The sequence below is a fragment of the Chlorocebus sabaeus genome, chromosome 1, assembly GCF_047675955.1.
Source record: "Chlorocebus sabaeus isolate Y175 chromosome 1, mChlSab1.0.hap1, whole genome shotgun sequence".
Lineage (NCBI taxonomy): Eukaryota > Metazoa > Chordata > Mammalia > Primates > Cercopithecidae > Chlorocebus > Chlorocebus sabaeus.
Genome location: NC_132904.1, coordinates 54,386,222 through 54,401,801, shown reverse-complemented (window position 1 = coordinate 54,401,801; position 15,580 = coordinate 54,386,222). Strand labels below are relative to the sequence as shown.

At 50.3% G+C, this 15,580-nt stretch overlaps 1 protein-coding gene across 11 annotated transcripts in view; it reads left to right on the top strand.

Annotated features, from left to right (window-relative positions):
- The window catches only part of AMPD3 (adenosine monophosphate deaminase 3), a 57,684-nt gene that overhangs the window by 22,813 nt on the left and 19,291 nt on the right, over nucleotides 1–15,580 (top strand). For 9 of the 11 annotated variants that reach the window (XM_073018350.1, XM_008006975.3, XM_073018356.1 and 6 more), the window contains exons 3-6: nucleotides 4,813–5,017; nucleotides 8,305–8,467; nucleotides 11,037–11,256; nucleotides 13,466–13,595. In XM_073018350.1, coding sequence (XP_072874451.1) covers nucleotides 4,813–5,017; nucleotides 8,305–8,467; nucleotides 11,037–11,256; nucleotides 13,466–13,595 — 718 coding nt within the window. Of the gene's footprint in view, nucleotides 1–3,268; nucleotides 3,437–4,812; nucleotides 5,018–8,304; nucleotides 8,468–11,036; nucleotides 11,257–13,465; nucleotides 13,596–15,580 lie in introns of all 11 variants that reach the window. The other 2 variants (XM_008007016.3, XM_008007072.3) reach the window with 2 other exon arrangements.

Below are 15,580 nucleotides of genomic sequence, written 5' to 3'. Positions count from 1 at the left end.
CAGCATATTCTCCAGATAGGCTGGGACCTCTGGTCTCAAGTACAGAGGAGGTGCCACCTCCTCTTAGTTCCCTCCTTAGATGGGGGTCCCAATTCCAAGTGAGCCCATGCAGGGACAGCAGTAGCAGTGTGAGCCTGTGGAAGTGGAGGATGCCTGTCCCACCTAATGGCATTCAGATTCCCAGTATTCGCAAAACCCTGTGCTGGTTTGTGACTCCTGATTCCAACCTTTAGTGTAACAATTCTCATGTGGAGGGGCTGCCAGAATGGGCTGAGTGTGCGTGGGGGAGGAGTTCAAACCAGCCTCCATGTTCTGAAATGTCCCCCCTCTGACCCCGTTGCTCCACTGCTCCCACCCCAGTCTGGATTAAGTGCCTCCTCTGGGGTCCCAAAATATCCAGGTCATCTCATTACCCCAACCACATTGTATGATAATCTGTGGAAGGGTCTGGGTTCATCTTGGCCATCAGTCAGCCCCTGGAGACAGGAGTTATATTTTATCTACTCCTCTACCCCCAGGGACTGGCACACAGTAGTTTATTGAATGAAGTGGGGTCCAGGTGTGGCCCCCGGCTCATAGTGCACATATGAGAGCCTGGTGAAAGGTTGGCTTCAGTGCCCCTCCCTGCCTGTTAGTCATCTGGACAGACCACACAGGGCAGTGGGCTTCAGATGGCCCCTGGGAAGATGCTGGATATTCTCTAGGAGAGCAAGGAGGGCCAGAAAGACTCCTCACTTTAGCATATGAGTGCTATATAGGGAAGACCCTGGGAGCCTGATTACCCAGAGTGGAGGAGGTCTGGGGAGTCGAGCAGAGTAAGGGAGGGGACTTAGTGACTATCAGGGGCAACCAAGGGCCATAGAGCAGGTGGAGCACCAGACAGGTGCTGGGAGGCGAGATGCTGTAACAACAGCCCAGGTGACCTGATCAACTCTTTGTCTTGTGGACCTGGTTAGCAAGAATGTGCTTGTGTGTCAGGAGGACCATCTATTTCAGGGATGACAAAACTGCTTCTGGCCCTTTGAGCCCTCAGGCTTGGCCTGGAGCTGGTGTCCTCACAGCCCCACACTCTGCCGGCTCCTTGGCAGGAGTGTGCTTCTGCCAGGTGCAAATGTGGGTGGGGGAAGGAGGGGTGTGCCAGCTGTGGCCCAGCAAATGCTGGTGCCCCAGGGGCTAGTGCAAGGTGCAGCAGGTGAGACAGTGGACAGACAGACCTTGGCCCATCAGAAGGAAGTACTTTCTAACAGGGGCACCAGATCAGTTTTGTTCACACATACACTCATAGACACACTCACTCACTGTATTAGTTTGCACTTCTATACAAATACTTGAGACTGGTAATTTATAAAGAAATGAGGTATAATTGGCTCATAGTTCTGCAGGCCGTACAGGAAGCATGGCAGCATCTGCTTCTGAGAAAGCCTCGGGGAACTTTGACTCATGGTGAAGGCAAACTAGAAGCAGCTGTCTTACATGGTGGGAGCAGGAGGAAGAGGCAGCAAGGGTGGGTAGGGGAAGCTGCTGCACACTTTTAAATGCCCAGATCTCATGAAAACTCTATCACTAGAACAGCACCAAGGAGATGGTGCTAAACCATTCATGAAGGATCCACCCCCATGATCCAATCACCTCCCACCAGGCCCCACCTCCAACACTGGGGATTACAATTGCACATGAGATTTGGGCAGAGACACGGATGCAAACCATGTCACGCACGCACCCTCTGACGCTTACACCCACACACCCAGTCACTCAGCTCCAACCCTCTGCCTTTACTGGCTGGGCCTTGGTTGTATAGAATGGATGCTAGATTTGGGCCTAGGGGAGGTAGAATTTCTAAAACGGCCCACACAGATGTCCCTCCTTAATCTCCAGATGTGGTGAATAAGATGAGTGAATATCATCACTCCTGTGATGATGTTATGGAACATGGCACAACTGACCTTAAGATGGGGGTTTGTTGGTAGGCCTGATTTAATCCCATGAGCGCTTAAAAATAGAGAGCTTTCTGAGAGTAGGAGGGGAGGGCAGAGAGAGTCAAAGCAACAGCACAATGACCACTCTTGGCTTTGGAGATGAAGGGGGCTATGTGCAGGGATTGGCGTGAGGTCAGTAGGAGTTGAGAGCGACCCCTGGTCAAAGCCAGCAAGCAGCCTGGGACTTCAGCCTTATGGCCACTAGACCTGAATTCTGCCAACAACTGGAATGAACTTGGAAGTGAATTCTTTCCCAGAACCTCCAGACAAGAGCACAGTGTGGCTAACATCTTGATTTTGGCCTTTTGATACCCTGAGCATAGAGCCCAGCCAAGCCCACCTAGACTTCTCACCTATAGAACTGTGAGCTAATAAGTAGCTGTTGTTTTAAGCCATCAAGTTTGTGGCAATTTGTTCTGCAGCAATAGAAAACAAATCCAGGGTCATCCTTGGGCTCCACACAGCTTTTCCAATTTTCTGAGATACAAGCTGTGGTTAACTTCCGGTTCTTCCAAGCCCAAGGGGAGTGAGCCCTGAGGAGTTAGCCCATCTGTGGCTAAACCTATCCCTCGTGCCTGCAAAGTCTGAGCTCCCGGCCTGCAGATGCTCATACGTGACAATCTGGAGCTCATCTGAAGACCAAGGTTGTCGCCATAATGGATATCCCCAGGAAGGAGAATTCTTTGGGCACCAGTTTGTGGGGCCTAACTTCCTCACTGGGGCAGAAGAACATTCCCAGGATAAGCCTGGCAGGCCGTTGGCTTAGGCAGCCTCCCAGCGTTTGGGTTGTAGTGTTTGTGTGTGTGTGTTTTAACCTTTCTTAGCTGTTGCTCACCTTAGATGTCACCTGTTGCTTCTTGTTGGTAGGGCCAGACCTCAGGCAGCCTTGGCTAAGGCATTTGGGGGTGAGGTTGCATGGAAATAAAAACAGTGATCTGGCAGGCATTTGAGTGACACAGAAACCAGAATCTCATGCGTCTCAGCTGAGGTCAGAATGTGTTGGGAAGCCCGAAGTAATGGCTCTTCCTCTGGGTGTGAACATCCAAAAGATGCCAAAGGGAGAACCTCATCCTCAAGGTGAATCCGCCTGTGAGGAGTGACTGACAAGGTGGCATCCCTGGGGCAGGATGCTTGACTGAGCTCCATTTGATGGAGGACAGACCAGGGAAAGCTGAGGCTGGGGGCTCCCAGGGCTCAGGTTAAGTTTCCCGAAGCAGCCCAGTGCATCTCTTAGCAAGACCAGAGGCAAGGGGAAGGTAAATTCCTGAAAAGGAGCCACCTCTGTCTTTCAGGTTAAAATAGCCTTGTCCCAAAGATGTGATAACACGGTGTAGGCAGGTGAGAACCAGAGGACCATGGCAAGCACTGGGTGTGTAAACACAGGAGGAAAACTGTGGTTCTTGAAAACTCGTCAGTGAGGAGACCTGGCCACAGGCCAAGAGGAGGAGAGCTGCTTCCAGGTGAGTCCTGAAACCTATTTGGGGATCAACCGATTTCTCCAGGCCTGTAGGTATCACACTAGTACCTGGGGAGGAGAAGGGCTCTGGTGGGTCACAGTTGTTACTGAGTCCTTGCTAGTGGCTGTGGTTGTGGTAGAATAAGCACTTAGGAAGCTACTGGGCCCATGGCACAAGGTAGGGCAGGTAGTTAACTGGTTTCTGGCATTGGGCACTGTGGGCTGGCACTGTGGGGAGGCCGGGTTCCACTGGAGGCAGAAAGAAACACGAGGTGGGAGAAGAGTACTGATGGCCTCATCTTAATGCTGGGTAATTCTCTTCCTGCAGAAGAGACTTGCGGTGACATCATGTGATGTCTATTTCATGAATGAGGAAGGTGGAGTCATCACAAATCAGCCTTGCAAATAAGCATGGGCTTGTGGCATTTTAAACCAACCTTGGGCCCAAGAGCCAGTGTACTCATCTTTTGGTGCCAAGGCAACAGGTCCAGAGGGACCTGCATTTGGTGCTGATCAATCCCTCTCCCCAAACAGAGGTACATATCTGTGCTTGCTCCAGCAACGGCAACCAGGATGGCACATGGCAGGCTAGAGGAGGGAGCAGCAGGGGTGGAGGCTGGATGAAGCAGCCACTGTGCCGTGTGACTTTGTGCCAGCCCTTTCCTATCTCTGGGAAAGTGTCTGTGAGAAGCAGGCTGATCTTGTAGATCTCCTTGGCACCCAGTAGGTCTGCTGCCCGCCATGGGGCCTATGATGCCTGTAAGCTTGGATGGCGGTCGCTAGTCCACGGGGGTCCTGAGCACTCTCTCTACACCTTCTTCGTAAAACAAGGAGATTGGACTCATTGAGCATCCCTGTCTCTTCTGGCTCCAATGCCCCAAATGTCTAACTGTGTGAAATGCAGTGTGCTTGTCTCTCTGTGACCCTATTCCTGGTCCTTTCTGAGACTGTTCATATGTTGGGACTGAGAGTTTGTGTTATCTGAAGCTAGCATGCTGTCCACACTGTGGGGAAAGCCCACATGATTTGCTATTGTCCTCCCCTCTAGTGCCCTGTGGTTTTAGAGCCCATGCAGTGTGGTCTGCCATTTGTCTGTCTGTCTCCTGGGGCATTTGCCTGCTTTAATCTTCTGTGGGCTGTGCAAACAGCCCTGAGTGGTGCATGGTGACCACAGGTAGGGGTGTCTGGAGGGCTGTGTTCTGTCTCATGCAGACATGTGTAAGAGGAAGGCATGAATAATTAGAAACTTCTTAATGTTAGGGCCAGCACCAGTGATTAATCATAGCAAAATTCTCCTGCCACACACATAGCAAAGAGTCTTTATCACTCGCCCCAATTAGCTGCTGATGTCTCCCACTTTTCCTTGTCCTTGGCTCTTAGAAAGAAAAGTTTCAAGATGATTCGGTCCCAGTCCCTGTCTCTGCAAATGCCGACACAGCAAGATTGGAAGGGCCCCCCGGCAGCCAGTCCGGTCATGTCTCCCACAACCCCTGTGGTCACTGGAGCCACTTCCCAGCCCACGCCAGCACCCTATGCCATGCCTGAGTTCCAGCGGGTCACCATCAGCGGAGATTACTGTGCCGGGGTAAGGCGTCGGTGGGAGTGTTGAATGTGCCTTGCGTGCAGAGGCCAGGGCCCCCATGGGCCACAGGGTCGTGCCCACCTCTGGAGCCTGGTCCTGTCCGTGGGTGTCTGGGAGAAGGTAAAGAGGAGGCACAGGAGGCAAGGAGGGTCCTAGCAGAGGTTGTGGGGTGTGGGTGTGGTGTCTCAGTGGCTGCCTGTTCCCTGTGAGGAGGGCCCCAGGGTGCAGGCTGGCACACTGTGTCTGTGGCTTGTAACTTCCACATGTTCTCTAAGTCTAGAAAGCTGGAATTGGTCCCTGTAGCCCGATGAGAAAGGTGGCAGCTTGGGCCTTTCGGTGTTGCCAAATGTTTAGTAGATTCAAAGTCATGGTACTGAATGGTTTGTGTGAAATTAGTTGTTGCTAAATCATCTCTTCTTACATGTAGGTTCAGTACCCTTAAACATAGGCTAGATCCCCTCAGCTGGGAAGAGAGAATCTTGTTTAGAAATTGAGCAAATTGGTTTACACTAACTGAGTTAATGCAGTCACTGAAAATGTGCTAATTTCACCTGATTGGATGATGCATTTTTTATGCATGCCTACTTCTTGGAGAGAAATATCACTGAGTTAGTGCCAGGGTTAAGTTTGGCTCCAGTGCCCTGGCCCCAACTCACTACTTACGCCTCAGTTGGCTTCATTAGTCTCTCTTTTTAACAGTAGCTGAGAAAATATGGTGAATCTGAGACAGCAATGCAGCTTATTGCTCTTCCTATAAAATTTCCCCTAGCTTTCAGAAGTTTTTTGGTTATATGTAATGGAGAACACTTGCATATGGTACAAAATTTAAAAGATACAAAAATGGTATCAATTCACCCATTCTCCTCCTCAGAGGCAACCATTAGTTTTGGTTTCTTATGTATTCTCACATGTACCTACAATTATTTATGCATACATAGTTTATTTTACTTGTTTTTACAAAAATCGTAGTTTACAATATACATTGTACTGCATCTTGCGTTTTCCACTTAACAATACATCTTAAAGATAATGCCATATCAATATATACATAACCTCTTTGTCCTTTTAAAAAATATGTACATAGTATTCCTTTGTGAGGATGTATCATAGTTTATTTTAATTAAGTTCCCGTGGTTGGGAGTTTAGATTGGATTGAGAAAAATGCAGGCCTTGTCTGGAGATTAGCATCTTGACCATGAGTCTTTGGTGTTCACCCAGCCTCAGGCAGGTGGGCAGAGCATTGGAAAGCAAGAGTCAAGGTGGGCCGACCACCAGCTGAATGGGAGGACATCAGCCCGTACCATGTACTAACATGTACTAGCTTCTTTCTCCTAGTCTCCTGGCTGGCACAGAGTAGTACATGGAGCACCTGAACTGGGCAATTGGTCCTCAGAAAGCTAAGTGTCCATGAGAGGCAGGCTGATCTTGCAGATCTCCTGGCAGCAGTAGGTCTGCTGCCAGCCATGGGTCCTGTGATGCCTATAAGTTTGGCTGGTGGCCACTAGTCCACAGGGGTCCTGAGCATCCTCTCTGATGTCCTTAGCCATGGCCTGAGCCCCTGTCATGCTGAGTCCATTGGTTGCCCAGAGAAAGTGTTTGGCTTTGTTGTTGGCTGGGACGTATTTTTGTCTAAGATATCTGTGTCTACTCACCTATTCCTGCTGCTCTCAGAAGCCATTCACTGGAAGGTATAAAAGGAATTAACATACCCTATGGGGACATTTAGAGGCAGGAAAGGAGAATCTACCACCGTAACAAAAAGCAAGAAGTAGTATTTAGTAAAAGTATAAAAACATGCATAGGAAAAATATATTCAGACTTCTTCCCTCTGAGGATGGGGTAGGGAGGAGGGTAGAGTTTTAGCTGTATCTGTGATGATTGATTTCTTTAAACTTGTGAGAAATTTGAAAGAATTATGCTAAATATTAATATTGTCAGCTCTAGAAGGTAGATTATATTATCTTTGGTGCCTGTGTGTATGTTTAAAATATTGCAAAATTTAAAATGATGATTTTATTAAAGCAGAGGGGAACACTTTCAGGCCCCAGCCCTCCCCACTCTGGGCTATGCCAGCATGTGGTGCTTCCCTCTGCTGCACCCCTTACCCCGCATTATGTCTTTTTGGCCACTTGTCTCCCCAAGCATTTTTCTGTGATTCTCATCCTTCCCAAACAGATTAAGATTAATGAGCCCATTGGAAGGTGGGAATTTATCTCCTTCATCTTTGAATATGAGGCTGCTCTGGTAAAGCAGAACATCCTTAGACTTTGGGACTCAATCAGGTTAGAGTCTGAAATTTGACTTTGTAGCTTCACAAGTGATTTATCCTCCCTGGGCCTCAGTTTTCCCATTTGCAAAATGGGTTGCAGTAAGGAGCAAAATGAAATCTATGGAAAGGTCTGGCACATAACACATGACAATGGGTCTTGTGGCCTGGATGAGTTGGGTGATTAACAGATTTAATCAGAAGTGTGGGGTTGGCAAAGAAGCAGGCTGAGCATGCAGAATTTGCTTTTGCTTTTTGTTTTGTTTTGACATATGAAGGACACATGAATTTTATCAACTGAAAATGATGGCGCTCATCGCCTTCAAGGGTAGGACTCAGGCTTTGTCCCTTCTTGGGCCTGGTGCAAAAACAGACTTTTGGCTTAATTAGCTGAATGTGAAGCCAGCTTCTGGGTGTGCAGGCTGGAGCACTTGTCTCTCTTCCAATGACCCTCACTCCTCCCGTGTCTCCTGTGTTGGGGGTCTCCAAGACCATTCCCAGGTTGGATGATTCACCAGGAGGACTCACAGGACTCTGCATATAGCTGTACTTACAGCTTTAATTTATTACAGTAAAGGATACAGAGCAAATCAGCAAAGGGAGAGATACTTGGAAGATACGAGGTGCAAGCTTCCGAAGGTCCTCTCCCAGCGGAGTCATCAGAACATACCGAATACCTTCAGCATCACATTGTGACAGCACACGTGGGAAGTGCTGTTTACCAGGGAAGCTCATTAGAGATTCCGTGCCCAGGGTTTTCACTGAGGCTGGTCATACATCTGCATAGCAGATCTCAAATTCCAGGCTCCCAGAAGGAAAGCAGGTGTCCAACATGAACCATATTGTTTGCACAAACAGTTTAGGTGCAGTGAACCACTCCTACTGGTCAAGGAGTGGTGAGAACCCTCCTGAAATCCAGGTTCCCAGATACCAGGCAAGGGCCAGTCTTACAAGCACGTCTTTCCAAGGATGGCAGTCTCAGGCCTGCTGCGTGAACCCTTTCCTGCCTGCCTCCCTTCTGCAGATCACTTTGGAAGACTACGAGCAGGCAGCCAAGAGCCTGGCCAAGGCCCTAATGATCCGGGAGAAGTATGCAAGGCTCGCCTACCACCGCTTCCCGCGGATCACATCCCAGTACCTGGGTCATCCGCGGGCAGATACTGCACCTCCGGAAGAGGGCCTTCCAGGTACAGAGCTCTGGCTGGAGGTTGGGTCCCAAGTGTGGGTGGACCGAGAGCTACTCAGGGCGTTTTGCTGGCTTGATCTATTTCCCCTGATGGTATTTTAAGAGGACAGTGTTCTTGCATTGACTTCTCCCACACTGATGTTTGATGGTTCCCCCAAGGATTGATTGTATGTGTACTGTATGCCTCACCTGTGCAGAGCTGAACTGTTGAAGTTAAGAGAGAGAAGTAAAAGATAGTCCTTGTTCTTGGGAGTCCATCAGGGAGACAGGCAGTCTTATGTGGGATTTTTTTTTTTTTTTTTTTTTTTTGAGATAGGGTCTTGCTCTGTTGCTCAGGCTGGCATGCAGTGGTGCAATCACTGTTCACTGCAGTCTTAATCTCCTGGGATCAAGCAATCCTACCACCTCAGCCTCTCGAGTAGCTGGTATCCAAAGGCACACACTACCACACCCAGCTAATTAAAAAAAATATTATTATGTTTTGTAGAGATGGGCGCCTTACCATGTTGCCCAGGCTGTTCTCAAACTCCTGGACTCAAGTGATCCTCCTGCCCTGGCCTCCCAAAGTGCTGGGATTATAGATGTGAGCCACTGTGCCCGGCCTCATGTGGCATATTTAAAAGAACACAATCACACAGTAAATGCCAAATTGGTGGTAGGGTGGATTGGGGAGGGAGTAGGAACAGAGGGCATGTTTCCTGGGAAGATGATGTAGGCTCTGGTGTCAAACACAGCTGCATTTGTATCTGGCCTCCATCAATTTCTTGGGATTTGGGGAAAGATATTTCTCCAAGCCTCACTTTGTAAAATGTAATCTATAAAATGGAAATGCAAATAATATCTATCTCCAAGAGCTGTCGTGAGGATTAAACAAGAGAATGCATGTCAAGTACTTAGTTCAGTTCTGGCATCTAGTGAGTGTTCAGGAAGTGGTAGCTGCGTTTATGCTGCTGAGTTCAGGGAACGGGAGATCGGAGAGGGCTGGGTGGTTTCCTCATGAAGCCTCGCCGTGAAGGACCTAACAGCAGCAGGGGCGGTAATGAGGACAATAGGAAACCCCACTCCTGAAAGTTGGTGGTGGGGGGACACATAAGGGCCCTGGTGGTCTCCATCAGTGCCTGGGACCCCGGCTGCCTCTGGGGGTAGCTGGTGGTGCCAAGTTGCCCCAGTCTCTGGCTTCCTTGAATTTCAAGTCCTGTATTTTGAACATCTGGGGCCTGAGGTAAATTTCAGCCCTTTGGGTCCATTTCCCTATCTGAGGGAAGTGGATCCTACCATCTCGGTTTTGGCAAAGACAGACAGAAATGACTGTCAAATGTGTACTTTACGTGGACAGAGGACCCCCGTGTTCTGGGCATGAGTATGGGGAAGAGGAGCAACTTCCGAGTATGCAGGCTGTAGCTTTACCTGGAGCTTGAACTGCCTGCATCTCGCAGACCGCTACACGCATTAGGGCCTCCTGAGCTGGCCTGTGACCATAGCTGATGGGGCACGTCCCTCTCCACCTCTGCCTGCATCAGCCCCTTTGTGGCTCCTTACATGTGCTCTAGGGATGGTCTGTTCCTTCCAAGCATGGATGGAGGAGGCCCAGGCAGGTCACTCTGCCTTGGCAACTTCCTTTGATGCAGATCTTGAGGTTTGCTCCTGCCTATGCCGGCAGCTGAGCAGCTGATCCTGGATGGTGCCGACTGAGCTGCATGGAGTTGAAGCCTCCAGCTCTACTGATATTTAGCATCAATACATTCCTTAGGGACAGAGTTTATCAAGAGTCAGGAAAACTAATTATGAGAATAATAAGAATAATATCCTATAATTCATTATTCGTAGTACATTACTCTTTATGAAGAATTTTCTATACACACTATTGCAACCCTCACAGCAGCCTGTTAAGGCAAGGGGTGTTATCTTCAGATGGGGAGATAGGCTCAGAGAGGTAAAGGAGTTTGCTGAAAGTCTCACAGCAGGGAAATTGCATAGAGGAGTTTTCTGCCTCCTGTTGGCTAATTCTAACCTTAACCTATAGTGGTGGGGAGCAGAAGGCTTTATCATTGGCATTCCCCGCTCTGAGGGAGACAAGTTCCCTATCCTTTGCTCCTTTGGGGAGGGAGTAGCTTCTTTAGCCCCTCAGCTGGCCTGGGCCCAGGACAGTTATTCCCACTGGGCAGTCCAGGTGCAATCTGTTCTCTTCCTGGGAGAAGACACTGCTGCCCTTCTTAATATTCCTGGGATCTCTGAAGTGCTGAGGAAAATGAAGCCCATTTCAGTTAAATTTTAAAAAATTGTTGAAGTGCTAGCCATGTGCCAGGGACTGTTCTAGACACGTAGCAGTAAACAGCACAAATTAGTCTCTGCCTGCATGGAGTTTCTATTGGAGTGGAGAAGACGTCACATCTGAGATAAAGAAGTGACATGGTTTGACATGGTCGTAAGTGCTGGGAAGGAAGCAGGGAAGAGCCCATCAGATGCGGGGCCGGTGTGGGGTTGGATTTTGGGCGGGAAGACCAGGGCAGGCCTCCGTGTCTTTTGAGTCCATGGGGGGCACTTTGCCATCCCTCAATCCTGTTTTGCAGACTTCCACCCTCCTCCACTGCCCCAGGAAGACCCCTACTGCCTGGATGATGCACCCCCCAACCTGGATTACTTGGTCCACATGCAGGGGGGCATTCTCTTCGTGTATGATAACAAGAAGATGCTGGAGCGCCAGGAGCCGCACAGCCTACCCTACCCTGACCTGGAGACGTACACAGTGGACATGAGCCACATCCTGGCTCTCATCACCGATGGCCCCACGTAAGCCAGCTTCTCTGCAGCTGCCTTTCTTTGCACAGGTGCTGTTCTGTAGGAAGGAGATAAGAAAGGCCTTACCCCTCTGCCCTGGGATCCTCTGTACTTAAAGCATCCCAGAAAGAGTGCGGTTTCTCCTTTCCTCAGTGCTTTGTGGGTTTCTGCAACAGTTTTCCTTCATAGGCTGGCATAGCCTTAGACTTGGTACTCCCTGTCCCCACCTCCTTTTCTTTTTGAGACAGCATCTTGCTCTATTGCCCAGGCTGGGGTGCAGTGGTATGATCTTGGCTCACTGCAGCCTCTGCCTCCTGGGTTGAAGTGATTCTCTTGCCTCAGCCTCCCGAGTAGCTGGGACTACAGGCATATGCCACCATGGCTAATTTTTATATTTTTAGTAGAGACAGGAGTTTCGCCATGTTGCCTAGGCTGGTCTCAAACTCCAGAGCTCAGGTAATATACCCAACTCAGCCTCCCAAAGTGCTGGGATTACGGATGTAAGCCACCATGCCCGGCCTCCTTGTCCCTTCTGCATGCATAATGTGGAGCCTCTGCTTGCTGGTGGCCACCCGGGCGCCTCTGAATGGCTGTCATTCCTCTCCCCAGGCAGGACAGCAGCCTTGTAGAGAGTTACCAGCCCAGAGCATAAGTGTATTTGGTGAGGAGTGATGAAAACATTGCTTCAGGCCTTGGATTTTCTGGGTTTCTGGAGAGGAGCATGCAGCGAGCCTGGGGAACTTTGCGCATGGGCATGATGCCCCATGGTGCCTGTGGGTTTGGCTCCAGCTAACCTGGTGGGCAGCCATCTTTCTGAATTTGGCCCCCTCACTTCTTGGTGGGCACTTAGGCTGATCAGTAAAGCCCGGACCCTGTGAGCCTCAGAGTGGCTGTGCTGGGAGTGGGAGTCTGGGTGAGGGGAGGTGCTGGTCACTCCTGAGGACCTTCTCTCTGGTTTTCTGGGAATCCTGTGATGCCAGTCTCCAAAGTGGCATAGTGAGCCCAAGGTTGATGGGCAGCATGACTCTTAGTCCTCCCTGATCTGAGGGCAGAACTAAGGCATGGGAAGGGCAGGGGCGGTTCCTTGGAGGCTGTCCTCAGCCGGGTGTGCAGGCAGTGGCTGTCCCATCTGGGAGGTTGTGAGGATCCTGCCTGGGGAGAGAGACTGAGTGAGGTGGCGTTTAAACTCCCTTCCGACTCTGAGGCTGTCCTGTGCTCCGTCCACTCTGGGGCTTGTCTGGGCAGATGGATGACTGTGCTGTTGCAGCGCTGACAGATGCTCTTATGGAAGTCTACGTGATTAGATGCCAAGGAAGCTGCTGTTTGTTCTGGTGGCACAAGGAAGCAGGGTAGCATGAATTGTGGTCAAAGGTTCTGTGTGGCTGTGGATGCAGGTGTGTGGCTAGGCACCTGGGCTGGGTGTGGGCTGGTGGTTGGCCACAGCAGTGAGCATCCCCATCCCCAGCGGCCTTTACTGGCTGATAAATCATAAAAAACCCCTTCTCTGAGTTGGTGGGAATCTGGGTGCATCAGTCCTTACAGAGATTTCTGTCTTGGTAACAAATATCCCTACAGTCCCAACCTGCCCATGATGCAAAACATCCTCCTCTTGTCGTGAAGCCTCAGAGTTGAGAGGTCCTTGGGCCATGGCCATTAGGTTGGGGGGCTGGTTCCTCTGCAACCCAAGGTGGGCAGGTCATGCCTTGGAGTTTGACTGTGTTATCAGTCCTCCGGGCAACAAATTCCTTTTTCAAGGAATGACAAGTGGCTGAGGATAGAAAAGAGGAAGGAAAGGAGGGGATGAAGGAGGGAGACCTCCACTGAGTATCCACTGTGCTTGAAGCCAGGCCCTTTCCCAGGCGTAAACCAGTTTAACCCTTACTTCAGCCTTGGGTGTTACCACCTGATATTTACTCATGGGAAATGGAGGCTTGCGGTTAATTCCCTAAACACGTAAACTAGAAGTCAAAACACCTGTATGAGGTCCCAGAGCTGGCCTGCTATTGCCCCATCTCCTGACTCTCCACTGACTTTATAGAGTCTGTTGTGTGACTCAACAGTTCAGCAGGGTGTGCAGAAAGCCGGAACCTCCTCATTCTACCCTGGTCCATCCTGACCCTTCCAGCCAGGGTTGGCCCCTGCAGATGCTGGGGGCCTCCAAACTGGAGAGCTCGATGTGACTTCTGCTCAACTATGGTCTCTCCCCATCTCCAACTTGCAGGAAAACCTATTGTCACCGACGACTGAACTTTCTGGAATCCAAGTTCAGCCTTCATGAGATGTTAAACGAAATGTCTGAGTTCAAAGAGTTGAAGAGTAACCCCCACCGGGACTTCTATAACGTGAGAAAGGTGCGTTAGGGGCCAGTGTTCACAGCTGCCCCTCCCGGTCCCCCTCCCAGCCCATGGGATGCCCTGAGCCAGGCTGAGGTTTGTCCCCTGTGAGAATGTCAGGGCTCCTGGCTGAGGGCCGCCTTCGTGGCCAGAGGGGTATGAAGCATACATGCAGAAGGAAGATGGGTGAGCTATGTTTGTGTCAGGCTGGGTCTCAGACAGCACTTGAATCACTCTAGGTGGAAACCTTTGTCCTCATTGTATATCTGTTGGGATGTGCCCTCTTCCTTGGAAAATAGGGCACAGCCTATTAATTGGTCATAAAAGTTGAGCACAGCCTACTTTTAAGGTAGGGGATGTATGAGAGTCATCAAGGAAAGACACAGCTGTAAAGATCTCTTTGGTCCCCTCCTTGTGTCCACGTGTTCTCATTGTTCAGCTCCCTTATGAGTGAGAACATGCAGTGTTTGATTTCTCTGTTCCTGTGTTAGTTTGCTGAGGATGATGGCTTCCAGCTGGGCTTAATACCTAGGTGATGGGTTGATAGGTGCAACAAACTACCATGGCACACATTTACCTATGTAACAAACTGGCACGTTCTGCACATGTATCCTGGAACTTAAAGTAAAATAAATAGGTTAATAAAATAAAATTTAAATTCCCTGAAAAAAAAATGTCTCTGGAATTGGGAGTTTGTGGTTTTGCATCCTTCAGGATCATGTGGATTTAAAGAAAAGTCTCTGATATGCTCAGATCTCTGCCTCTCTTCTCCCACCGAGGGGATGGCAGCCTTGCCTGGGGCTCCTGGCAGTCTTCGCCTGCAGGGGCTGCAGCTGTGGTAGGAGTGAAGGTTAAATGATCGTGGCCCCAGCCTTTCTATTCTCTTCTGCTGGAGTGCTGTGCAGTGAGGCACAGGGTCAGTGCTAGGCAGGGGGCGTTTGATGGTGAGCAAGAGTCACTTCCTGTCAACCAGGTGGTTTGAGGGAGAGGCCAGAACTGAGCTGGCTTAGAGTGAGTAGGAGCTTGCCAGGCAGAGGGTGTGGTAGGGGAATGGAAGTGGTGGCATTCCAGGTAGAGGCACGTGATGTGCAAATGTCAGGAGGGAGGGATGATATGAGAGAGTCAAAACAGCGCATTGACGTAACTGCAAGCAGTGCAGTGTGGCTGGAGCGCAGTCATCGGGAGCAGGGAGCCGTGGGTTGTGGGGAGAGTAAGGCTGCAGATATGTGGGGAGGTCCTGGATCATGCAGGGGCTATGGGGTTCCCACAGAAGGCAGGGAGGTGGGCTGGGGTGTGTGGTGAGCTGGGAGAGAAGCTCCTTGGGGAAGAGTGGGGATCAGGCTTTGCTTGGAGGAGGGATGGCCAAAGCTGAATGGAGTCACAGTGGGGTTGTCATCTCCACAGGAGCTCTGTCCCAGCTGGGACCTCCTGGGGACTTCCTCTTTTTGGGGTCAGCTTTGATAAGGGAAGATAGGCCAGGGGAGGATGTGGCTCCTCTGGGAAAGCCCAGCTCTAGGCTCCCTGACCTCCTGACTGGGAGCACTCAGCAATGCAGATGGAAGACTATATCTGGAGGCCCTAAGCCCACTTCTGTTACACGTCAGGGGGTCCAACACAGACTCCCACTTGGATGGGATCAAGAGCTTTAAGAAGTGTTTGGCTTCAGCTCATGTGCCCTGAGAGGCTTACGGAAGTGTCTTGGCGATTTCCAGGCAGAAGTGAAAGGTGTTTTAGACACCACTTACGTGGGCACCCTGGCATTTTTACCTTCAAGCACCATTTGTTCCTTCTCTGTGAGCCTTAGGTGTTCAGACAGGTGGATGTCTCTATCACTATGTGAACGCCTCTCAGCCCTGCCCAAAGAACTTCACATGCCTAGCACATGCCCAGGCCCATGTCCAAAGAAACGCCTCTCCCAGTCCGTTGCAGTCCTGTCCCGCGCATACGTGAATGCCCTGGGCTTACCTGCTTCCTGCTGCCTGGGGCCAAGGTGTCCTTACTGA